This window comes from Gavialis gangeticus, unplaced genomic scaffold (assembly GCF_001723915.1).
Source record: "Gavialis gangeticus isolate Ggan-Ray unplaced genomic scaffold, GavGan_comp1, whole genome shotgun sequence".
NCBI lineage: Eukaryota > Metazoa > Chordata > Crocodylia > Gavialidae > Gavialis > Gavialis gangeticus.
Window position 1 is genome coordinate 37,495 of NW_017728964.1, and position 11,248 is coordinate 48,742.

The window sequence follows — 11,248 nt, forward strand, 5'->3', positions numbered from 1 at the left end:
TTTTTTTTTTTTTTTAGACGCAGGAGGTCCCTTAGTTCCCTGCAGAGCCAATGGGGGTTGCTGTGCCCTTTTGCTGCCTTTCCTCCAAGATGGGATCGACTTTGCTCGTGCATCCAGGATTGCTCCCTTGAGGAGCAACCACTCATCCTGAACTCCCCTTCCCTTTGGGTTGTGGTCCTTTAGGGCCTCACTGACAAGCCTCCTGAGCTTGTCAAAGTCAGCTTTCCTGAAGTCGAGGACTTCTGTATTGCTGACTGACTTGCCAGCTTTACGGTGGATGGTGAAGGTGATTAGCTCATGGTCACTGTCACCCAGCTTCCCTTCAGTCATTAGGTCGCTGATTAGGCTGTTCCCCATTGCCAGTACCAGGTCGAGCAGCACTTTACCTCTCGTCGGCTCCTGGACTTCTTGCATCAGATGGAGCTCATCTACACATGAGAGAGAACTTTTCTGCTCCTTGGGAATAAAGTTCTTGTTAGAAAGACACAATCTGTAGATAATCTGAGTGATAGATGAAGCTCCAATTCAAGAAATCGTTCAAATGTCTTCTTAAATCTATCCAGATTCAGGAAATCATTTGAGCACAACATATTTAACTTTAAACATGTTAAATGGTATCCTGAATGGAGTTCCTGAAGCAGACAAATAGTGGAGATTATGTGCAGTATACAATTCTTTTACAAATACACTTCATGTTAAAGTTATATTACTATCTTACTCAGGGCTGATAAATATTTAATATTATTTGTATGGTAGAAACAGAAGTAGTAGATGTGTTACAGATTGTTATAAGCACACTGGTAGGCTCTATTAGAAATAGTTCCTTTCCTTTTTCATGTCCTTGTGTTAAGGTATTTAGCAGAATTCACAGATTTCATTGGAATCTGATAGGCTGCACTATGAGTACTTCTGCTATGGCCTCAAACTTGCGACTTCCGGGCTGTCAGCTATGTGCCTTAGTGCTTGTGCTAACCTAGCCCATTAAAAATAACTATAAAGGATGGTTATTAGCTGGTTATAACTTATTGATCTGCTGAATTTAACAGTCAGTTTAATTCCTCTTTCTAAATCATTTATAAGTAGAGCTCTAATGAAACGGATCATGCTTTTATCTTCTGTATTCAAACAGGATTTAGGTCACATGTCAAATAAACTTAGTTGACTCACCCAAATTCTTGTTAGTTATAGAATCACTGAAAAATAGGGTTGGAAACAACCTTAGGAGGTCATCCAGTTGAACCCTTTGCTCAAGACAGGATCCATGTCTAAACCATCTGAGGCAGGTGTTTATCTAGCCTGCTCTTAAAAACATCCAAAGATGGAGATTCCACAGCTTCTGTATATAATCTGTTCCAGTGCTTAACCACCCTCATAGTAAGAGATTCCTTCCTAATCTCAAGCCTAAATTTTCCTTGATGTAATTTAAGACTGTTATTCCTTGCTCTGCCCCTGTGGCCACAGAGTATACTCTATCACCATCTTCTATAATCACCCATCAGGTATTTGAAGACTGTTATCAAATCCATTTCAGTCTTCTCTTCTTTAAACTAAATAATACCAGTTCTTCCAACCTTTCTTTGTAGATCGTGCTTTCTAGACCTCTAATCATTTCTGTTTTTCTCCTCTGCGCTCTTCCAATTTGTCCATGTATTTCTTGAAGTGTGCTGCCCAAACAGGGACATAATACTTCAGGTGAGGTCTTACTTGTGCTGAAACAGAGTGGAAAAATTACTTCCTTTGACTTGCAAGAGGCAAGAATTTTTGTTGGTCATATCTTTCGTTAAACCAGCTTCATGGCTGAGATGCTTAGAAAAGCTTTCAAATAGGGGAGTCTTCTTTTTATCTTTTTTCCTTGACTTGCAGGTGATGCTTAGTATTTACTTTTTTTACTATTACTATTTACTTTTTTAAAGATTAAGTAACAGTAATATAAAGAAGACTGCTGTGAGCCATGGTTGACAGCCCTGTGTAGAAGGAGATTGCATAGCATTTGTCTGCACTACATCTGGCTCTCATTAGAGTTTTTAGAAAGGAATTGTTCAGTTAAATAAATTTAGGAGAATAATTTTAAATGTAGTGATTTAGATATTAGGGATCTAAATATAGTATTAAAATTATCCATTTAAGCTCCTCCAATTATATTGGTTAAAAGGTTACCTAATAACACATACCTAGGCTGTAGTGAGGATGGGGGAGGGCACCTGCTGGTAGCTGCTCTGCCCTGCCATGGGGGAGGACCTGCAGCTGTCTGCTTGGAGCAGTGCAGGGAGACAGGGGCCTTATGAGGACCCACTTGGACACAGCTGCTATTGGGAGCTCCTCCCTGTGGTTTTTGATAGGGTGTTGCGGGGAAGGAGGCAGCAGAGGCAAGCCCCACCAGACACCACAGCCCATGTGAAGCCATGAGCAGTAGCAGCAGGCGATGAGCTTTCCCAGCTCTCTGCAGCTGGTGTGCTGGGAGAGGGAGCAGACTAGCTAGAGGTACTAGTCTTTCCTTACCCCTTGCTCCTCCTCTTCTCCTTGCTCGTCCCTCCCTCCATCCTGCCTGCCCTAATGCCTTCCTGTTCCTAAGGAATCAGTTAGTTCTATGCTCTTGGGAAGTGGCAATCAGTCAGGATTAATACCCTTGTGAAAATACAGTCTTAGAAGGGAAAATTCTTTATCTTCTTCCCCCATCATAGTGGAATGTTGCTTGCCACTTGTCCTCTCTTATTTTTGCCTTGGTTTTTGGACTTCATTGACAAGGTTGCTTTGTTTTTACAACTTATGTAAGCAGCAGCATAAATATAGAAAAGGCTATTTTTAATTAATTTGATTATATTAAACACAACTGTGAGAGGGGGTCAAGCCTACCTTCGTCTCCCTCTGGACTTGCCTGCCACGACTTAGAAAGGAAAAAGGACAGAGATTCAGTGATGATATCAGAACAAGGAATCACCAATGCCACCCAGGTAGCAAACTGGCACAGAGTAGCCTTTATTTCCACAACTGGAGTCTGTATTGTAACAGTATCCTCGCTATTACCTCATTAGCGAGGGCATTTCATGCTGCTGATAAGGAGACTCAGTGCCGGAAGCCTGGGGAACACTTTGTAATTACTGTGGTCTCTGGTGCTAAATGCCTTACGGACAGATTGCGTTTCCCACGTCTTTTGCATCTTGTGCTGGGAGCTGCCCCCGCTGCTCCCTCGCCACCTGAATCGCTGATTTTGGCGTCTTAGTTGTCCTAATAAGCTGGTGGCCCCGTCTAGCTCCTGCACCTGAGCCCCATCCCAGAGACTCTCTACCTCTCAGGGTTCCCTGCTGGACCACTTCCCGGAGCCCCGCCATCTTTCCCCACACTCACCGGAGTAGTTGTGGTTTCCAGGGGAGTATTTCAGCTTGTAGCAACCTGCCGTGTTGTCCGGAGTCCTGAGGTCCTGACTTCCCTCTAGATCACAGATTAGGCTTCTCTTCTTCCTCATTCCACGGTCGCAATGGTCCCTCGTCCGTCTTCCAGTGCCCAAAGGCGAAATGTGTTTGCCCTGCTGCTGGATTTATACCGGCCATGGTGAGCTAATCATCCTGCCCCTCCCCTGATGTGTAACCCCCTTTACCTGGCAGGGTGCATACTCAGGTTATCCTTGCCTGAAACTATCTCAGTAACAGGGCTCCCACTTGAGTTCCTGTTACAACAAATACTAACTTAGCTAAATAAGCTAAGCTCTATGTATACGTGTATATCTATATCATGGATTTTCAACCTTTTTGGATCAGTATACCCCCAGTGGACAGACGCAGTGGGGGAAGGGGTAGGGTAGAGCATGGCTGAATGCAGAGTGGTGGCTGATCCGCATGTGCGAGCTTCCCCCATGTTTGGCTGGGCAGGCAGCACCTGCGCAGTAGCAGAGAATGATGCGTGGTGGTGCTCCATCCCTGCATTCCCGTGTGTACCCCCTAGTGTAGGGGCCAGCAATTATTTCTGTCCTACTGAGCTTTGGCAAACCATCAAGGGCTGCATGGCAGGCAGCCAGGGGCAGATAAATATTAATTTTCTAAATTTTTTTAGGGGCCCTATGGGCCAGATAGAATGGCCTGGCAGGCCACATTTTGCCCACCCCTGCCCTAGAGCCTTCTCAAGTACAGTATTTTAGTGATGTTAATACACAGTAGACTAATGCTACTGCACATTAGCATGGCTTTGGCCGTGGCACACTAGCTTGCCATAGAATTAGCCTACTGTGCATTTATCTCCTATAGATGGGCCCCTAGTGTGTTTAATTTGATCTCGCTGTAGGTTTAGCAGTTGGACATGGCAATGCTTTCTTTCTTTTGCTAACCAGGCTAGTTGTAACATCTGCAAAGGTTCAATCTTTGGTCACTCAGAAACAGGCTTTGAAGCTGTCTGTGAGCCAAACTTCTGTAGCTTAGCCCAAGCCCCCTGAAAGTGGTCAAGGCTGGCAACAATTTGCCATAAGTGTTATTAGTCCTATAGCAAACTGAGTAACCCTTGATATCTGTTCTGCAAGTGCATTTTTTTTTAGCCTAGACACATTCAGTAGCACTTTGTGCAGAATCCTGTTTCACTTTACATGCCCAAATGACAGTTATGCAGCCACATAACTGCTATTTTTAGCGCTTACATTTTGTGATCCTACTCCACAGGCAGGTCCCATACTATTAGTCTATACGATTAGGGATTAACTAGTCAGCTCTTCAGCCACTGCCTTGAAGTTGAGCCACTGCACCTTGCATTAAATATTCATTGGATACAGTAGGTTGAGACAAGTGTGGAGGTTTCTTTCCCATTGGGAGCAAGGGTTCAGGCTAAAACACAGGACCCCCATTTTTCTAGGGCAGCAGCCATTTTACTGAACAACATCCTCTGGTTTATTTTCTTTCTTCTGGCCCCATATATCTCTAGCTCTTAGCTGTGCACTGATTGACTTCCTTTGTTCAGTTTTTTTACGGTTTCTTTGTAGTGTCACAAAACTAAACTGATGGGAGTTATGGCCTTTCTCTGATACTAGCAGGTATTATCACTTGTAATAGTTTTAGTATCTAGACCTATTGCTAAAGTACTGGATAACCTTAATTGCGTTTTAGGAGATATTGCCCACTGCACAGTTCATGGTTCCAGAGATGGTTTGTCCAGGACATCCAGTCAAGTGAAAGATACCCTGTACATTATCTTTTCTCATGGTCACAAAGCTTTGAAGATTCTAAATCTGTGTTAGGCAGAGGAGTATGAACTGATTTTCAAAGGTGCTGAGCTTCTGCAGCCTCTTCACTTCAGTGGGATTCAGGGATGAACAGTATTCTTGGAAATCAGGTCACTTATATTTAGGTGCCCAAATCTTCTGTAATCTGATTTTAGATACTTATCTGATTCCAATTACCACAGCATCTGAGTGTTTCACAGTCATCAGATTATTTATCCTCATAAACTGCACTGGGTTAAGGAAGTATATATCTCATTTTGTAGATGGGGCATTGAGTCATAAAGGCTAGAGGATTTGTTCATTTGTATCTTAGGAATTCTGTGGTGAGGTAGCAAAATGAACCTGGACCATTTAACTCTCAGACGTCAACCTTAATCTCAGGACCATACGATCTTTCTTTCAGTTATTCTGGAAATGGTGGCCTGCTTCTACAGTAGGAGGGAGTCAGCCTCTATCACGGAAGTCAAAACTCAGATATTTCATGGGTGGAATTTTGACTTTGCAATGATTATCTTAAATAATAATACCTTGGTTATAGGTTGTAGCATTAATCCCATTTTTGTCCTGGGGACTGACACAACCCTGGCATTTCTGCCAGGTGAAAGACAATTGAGTACTTATTGACTCGTGAAGTGTCTGGTACAGTTTCCTCTTTCAATACCAAAGAAATACATGAGGTATGGAGAAAAAAGTAAAACTGTTGAATTTAATTACTTACTATGTAGTTTAGGATGTAGTGAGCTAAAGGGGACTCTGTTCACTTCATTGCACAATTAAATAGGTGTTAGACTGGTCAAGGTGAAGCTGATTGTGTTTGATAGTAGAGGAAAAAAGTGAAGTTACTTTTAGCTGTCAGAGAGAGGAAGACCAAGCAAAAGTAAATTCATCTTCAGTAATCTAAGTGAATTGACAAAAATTGTTGTTAAAGGCTTGGCATGCAAATCTTCATGTTGCTTCCTTAGGCCCTATCATATTGGAAAAGGAAACATTTAAGAGTCTATATACTGACTTAATTATCACTGTTCCTTCTAAAGGCAGGGTAGCACCTTAGAGCAGTGACTCTCAGCCAAGCTGCTGTGGCAGCCTGGGGTGCCTTGAGATCCTTTTAAAGATGCCACAGGGTGCCACAAAATGTTAGCACTGTTAAGTGTACAAATGTGACTCACAAGATAAATCCAGAGATTTCAAGTAGTAATCCATAGTGATAAAATCATTCTGGCCTACTGTGATCTTTTAGAGTTCTTTGCAACAGAAGAATTACTCCATTATTTTCCTGTGGTCAAAAAATGGGTGAAAACTAAGAGCTGGCATTTTCCAAAGGGTGCCTTGAATCTAAAATGGTTAAGAACTACAGCTGTAAGGACTAACTGATTCAGAGAGGCACAAGCGTTTGCAGGCAAGTCTCCTTTATCAGATGTTATGAATGGAGTCCATTTGTTGTATCCAGTGAAGCAAATTGTTGCATATGAAAACTTATGTCTCTCTGAGCCAGTTAGTCTCTAAGGTGCTACTCTGCCATACCTTCTACCTGACTTTAGACTCACACGGCTAACTTTACTTATTGTTCTTTCTGGAACTGAGTTTGGAAGAATTGATATCCCTACTTCATCCAGGATCTGTTCTCAATAGCGTGCTCAAGATTTTGCCTGTTTAATGAATTTATGAATGGTGGGCTGAAGAAAATTCTCATAAAGCATTGCAATAGGTTGGTTGGGCTTAAAAAGTACTTGGTGTAAACCTGTGTCTTGTATAAACATTCTGTGTAGAAAAGTTAAATGCCTAGACTTTACACTGATGGACAACTCATGAGATAGAACAGATAGAAAACAAGTGTTTCCAAAGGGACTATGGGGCAAATTTTGTAGGCTGACAGTTTATTCTATTTATAAAGAAAAGAAAAAAGTAGAAGTGAAATTATTTTTGTATGTTGTCCACTTCAGAGCTGCACAAAACAACCAACAGTTGGACTGGCTTTGCCTCCTTTGGATGTCTGTTTACATGGAACTCTTCTATCATATTCCATGTTAGCACCTGCTTTCTTTCTAAGGGAATGCTGCTGTCACAAACTTGTGTTGTCTAATGAAGAAGATGATCTGAGAATTATCTGTTTCACATGAAGATTAGGGAATTTTCCTTTCAGCATTTCAGGACTGAGGAAAAGAATCCATAGTGCATCAAATGTGAGAAGCATCTTTGTATTTGTATTTAAAGATAATTTAAGACTTCACAAAAATGGAAATGAGTGTTTAAAATAGTTTTTAAAAATATACCTCTGCCTTGTAAGCCGCTGCTTGCTTGTGTGCAGAAGGAATGTGCAAATCAAGTTAGATAAGTAATCACAGTTCTGTAACTCTTATAAGTTGTCAGGTTTTTAGATGTAAAGCACTCTCGTAATTTGTCAGAGAAATTTTCAAGGGACACCATTAACTCTATGACAAAGTACAAGTAGACTCAAGTTCTGCATCAGCCTGTATTTTATACCTACTTTTGTAACAGTACTAGTACCTTTTCTTGTTTTCTCCCTTGCTTCTGTTACTGGCTGAATTTCATGAGAGATGATCACATGTGACAGTGGTATATATGATCTTATACAAAGTGTTGCAAAAGGCGCACAGGATGAGATTTTAAAAAGCAACTACTGTTAACTATGTTTCTGTTACCATTATCTTTTGTAAATTTCACTTAAACTAAATAAACTGGGAGAGAATAGGGGGGAAATATATTCATTGTGATTATAATAATTTATCAGATAGTCACAAGAGAATTAAATTGATAAGAGCTCATGCTTAAAAATGTTGAGATTCCTCCTTCCCACCACTAAGTGCCAGAGCTTCCTGCAGTTTCTGGATTAGCAAAAAGCCCAACCATCAACTCCTGAGCTGAAGAAGGGAGCTGAAGATAAGTTATTTCCTGTTATAGTGAATTTTAAGCATGAGAATACATTTTGCTCTAATGGACTATCTTTTGGTAAATGACACTCGCTGCTTCTGCTGCCATAACTGTAGTTCTACTCCAAACAGGAATCACATTGTCTAGTGTGTGTCCAGTGCACTATAATAATGCAACTGTTACCTGATGTGAATGGGCAGTTGTAGTTAGAAAAGGTAGTCCCTCCCTGACAGCAGGAAGAGACACAATTTAGCTTTTACATTTAGCACATCTGGTTAAATGAAACAAATACCCTAGGCGTGCGAGAAGATTCTCATCTTGTTGTTAATTGTTACTCCCCTGGGGTCAGTGTGCTTCATGGTATAAAGACACCTGAATACATTTTCCCCATTTGTAGGGTGCTTATAGGCAAGGTGTAAGATGGAAGTTCAGATCTGTTGTAGATAAGAGTCAGTGTATTAAAAGCAGTGACGCCAAGTGAAAGCCTCTACTTTTCCTGCTAGATTGACTGTCCTGGTGTGGCAGAAGGCTGGGGAGGGCACCTGACAGACTTAACTCATTCAGAAACACATATGCATTTGTAGGTGACAGTCTGCTTCATCAACTCCTATGAGTTGTCTTGTAGAGAACAGGGGCACTAAATACAAAGGCTAGGAAAAGGGGTGAAAAGGATAAGGGGAGTGGGCACTGTTGAGACAGGCAAAGATGTGTTGAAGAGATCAAAAATGATAAAGAAATAATTTAATCCACCGAGGGACACGGGAGTTAAAAGCTAGTCCAGATAATTGGATAAGTCTCTGCTGAGACTGTGGTTAACACAGTTCAGTCTGTGGGTGATTTCTTGTTCTGCAGTTCTACATTCCAGTTGGTTTTTAAAGTTTTGTTGTTTAAGAACATTTTCTCTGAGGTTAGGTTAGTTCAAGGGAAGTTAAAATGTTTTGCCACAGGCCTTCATGTCTTTTGGGAAGTGTCAAATTGATATTTATTCTTTCTTTCACATAGGGATCACATTATCTGTCCAATGTAGACAACAGACAGGTACTATAAGGAGGTGGTGATGTATATGACATTAGAAGAGCAGGTGAATGAACCACGTAAGGTATCATCTGTGCTGTTTGGTCCAGTGATATTGTAGTCTGGGTTGATGAAGAGATACAGACCCATGTCTGGGTCTTGATTAAGGCTTGGTGGCTTAGTAAGAATTGGAGGTAGGTAGTCTGTTACTAGAGAGACTGGGAGGGAATGCCTGTAAGCCAGGACAGGCTTGTTCCCCAAGATTACCTTGCAATGGTTGTCATTTTCCAGGAGGCACTGGAGAGCATTAATGATGTATCCAAGGTGTTCAAACAGGGGGCTGTAAGTGACAACAAGAGGGACTCTTTTGTCCTTGTAGTTGGTACTGTAGCCTGTCAGAGTAGGGTGTGACTGTGGTTCTGTTGATTTGAGTTTTGGTATTATAATTTAAGTGTAGGAATCCCTGCTCCAGTTCCCTAAGGAGTGCAGTCCAGTCAGAGGGATTGGTGGTAGCTGTACTGGTCAGTTGGTTTCTGTTATGTTATAGTGATAATGTAGCCATTGTAAAGTTTGAGGGTGGTGTTCAAGAAATTAATTTGCTGGGTGGATTATACAAGAGTCGGTTTGATTGAGGGGTGGCAGTTATTAAAATTCTGGAATTTCTCTAGAAATTTCTTCCCACGTGTCCATATGCTGAAGATGTCATTGATGTACCATGGGTATACTAGGGATGAGAGAGTCCTTGTGGAGGAAGTGAACTTCAAGGTCTTTCATAATAAATATATTCATATATTAGGGGGCATGTGTGCGCCTCTGGCATTGCCATTCGTTTGTAGGTACAAGGAGTCCCCAGATCTGAAAAAATTGTGTGTGAAGGCAAAGTGGGGAGTGCAGTGGAAAAAGAAACTGTATTTGTCAGGGATAATGTTACTTATGGTTTGTAATCCATTCACATGGGGGATATTGATATCCATTGTAGCTCCCATATTTACTTAAATCCAAGATTCTCCAAATAACCTGAGAGAAAAAAAGCCTCTTAGATTTGAATACCAGCCGGGGGAAAACAGCCCTGGGCCAGGGGAGCTCATGTGCTGGAGGGGGTGTGATGGTGGGAGATCACAAAAAGGGGGTGCAGGGAGTACAGGGAAGACCTGTGTGTGTGGTTCGGAGGGAGCACAGTGGACACTGTGCCACATGCCCTTTTCTGCTGCTTACCTTCTGCTTCAGCTCTAGCCTCGACCTGGACTGGCCTGGAGCTGCTGCTGCTGCTGCTGCTTCTGCCTGGCTGGACAGGGCTGGGGCCACCACCACTGACTGCCCCGGAGCCAGAGAAGAGCTACAGCAGGAGGTGAGCACTGGAGGCATGCAAGTGGTGGGAGGGGGCAGGCACGAGAGGGACAGGTCATAGAAGGCAGCAAGGTGTGGGAGGGCAGGGAATGGTGGAAGCATTCACAGGTATTGGGGGTAAGGCATCAGGGGTCAGGCACAGGTGGGGAACAAGAGGTGTGGGGGGCAGGTGGCAGGAGGATGGGGGCAATCAGGAGGGCTGGGAGATGGCAACAGGGCAGGCAAAGGGATGAGGGAGCAGGGGATAGGGAAGCAGACAGGGAGGGCAAGGGGCAGGAGCTTGACCCCGTGCCCCCTGTCCTCCTTTCCCCGCCGTAGTAGTGGGGGACAAATTTAAGATGATCCTCCAATAAACAGCTCCTATACACGAAAAACCAGAATACATTCTTAATTTTCCCAGTATAGAATCTAATTATTGGGGGATTAGTCTTAAATTCAAAGTTGTCTTGGATTCAGGTAAATGCAGTAATGTGGTATTTGCTGGAAGCTTGTCAATAGAGCCTAATTTATGTAGGAAAATTGTGTTCTTCAAAAAATGGCAGCTCTAGTGGCATTATCTGAATGGGACAGAGTCAATGCAGCTGGAAACTCCCTCCATGATAGTACCAATGCCAGAGAGAGTGGGGCATCCTGAGTTGCCAGTTTTGCAAAACTTTTTCTCGAAAGTGATGGTCTTTTATGACCAAGAACCGTATACCTAATCTAAAACCAGGCAAGGTTCTTTGAGTAGATGTGATATTTTTTATTAGGCCAACTGAGTCATTGGAAAAAGTTCTTAGGAAGCTTTCAGGCGCAACC

At 42.5% G+C, this 11,248-nt stretch overlaps 1 protein-coding gene across 5 annotated transcripts in view; it reads left to right on the top strand.

Moving 5' to 3' along the window:
- Positions 1-11,248, top strand: part of MAP2K4 (mitogen-activated protein kinase kinase 4) — a 133,522-nt gene that overhangs the window by 7,164 nt on the left and 115,110 nt on the right. For 2 of the 5 annotated variants that reach the window (XM_019501856.1, XM_019501826.1), the window contains exon 2: positions 10,331-10,451. The exons of the other annotated variants lie outside the window; for them this stretch is intronic. In XM_019501856.1, the coding sequence (XP_019357401.1) occupies positions 10,331-10,451 (121 nt within the window). The remainder of the gene's footprint in view (positions 1-10,330; positions 10,452-11,248) is intronic. 5 annotated transcript variants of the gene reach the window in all.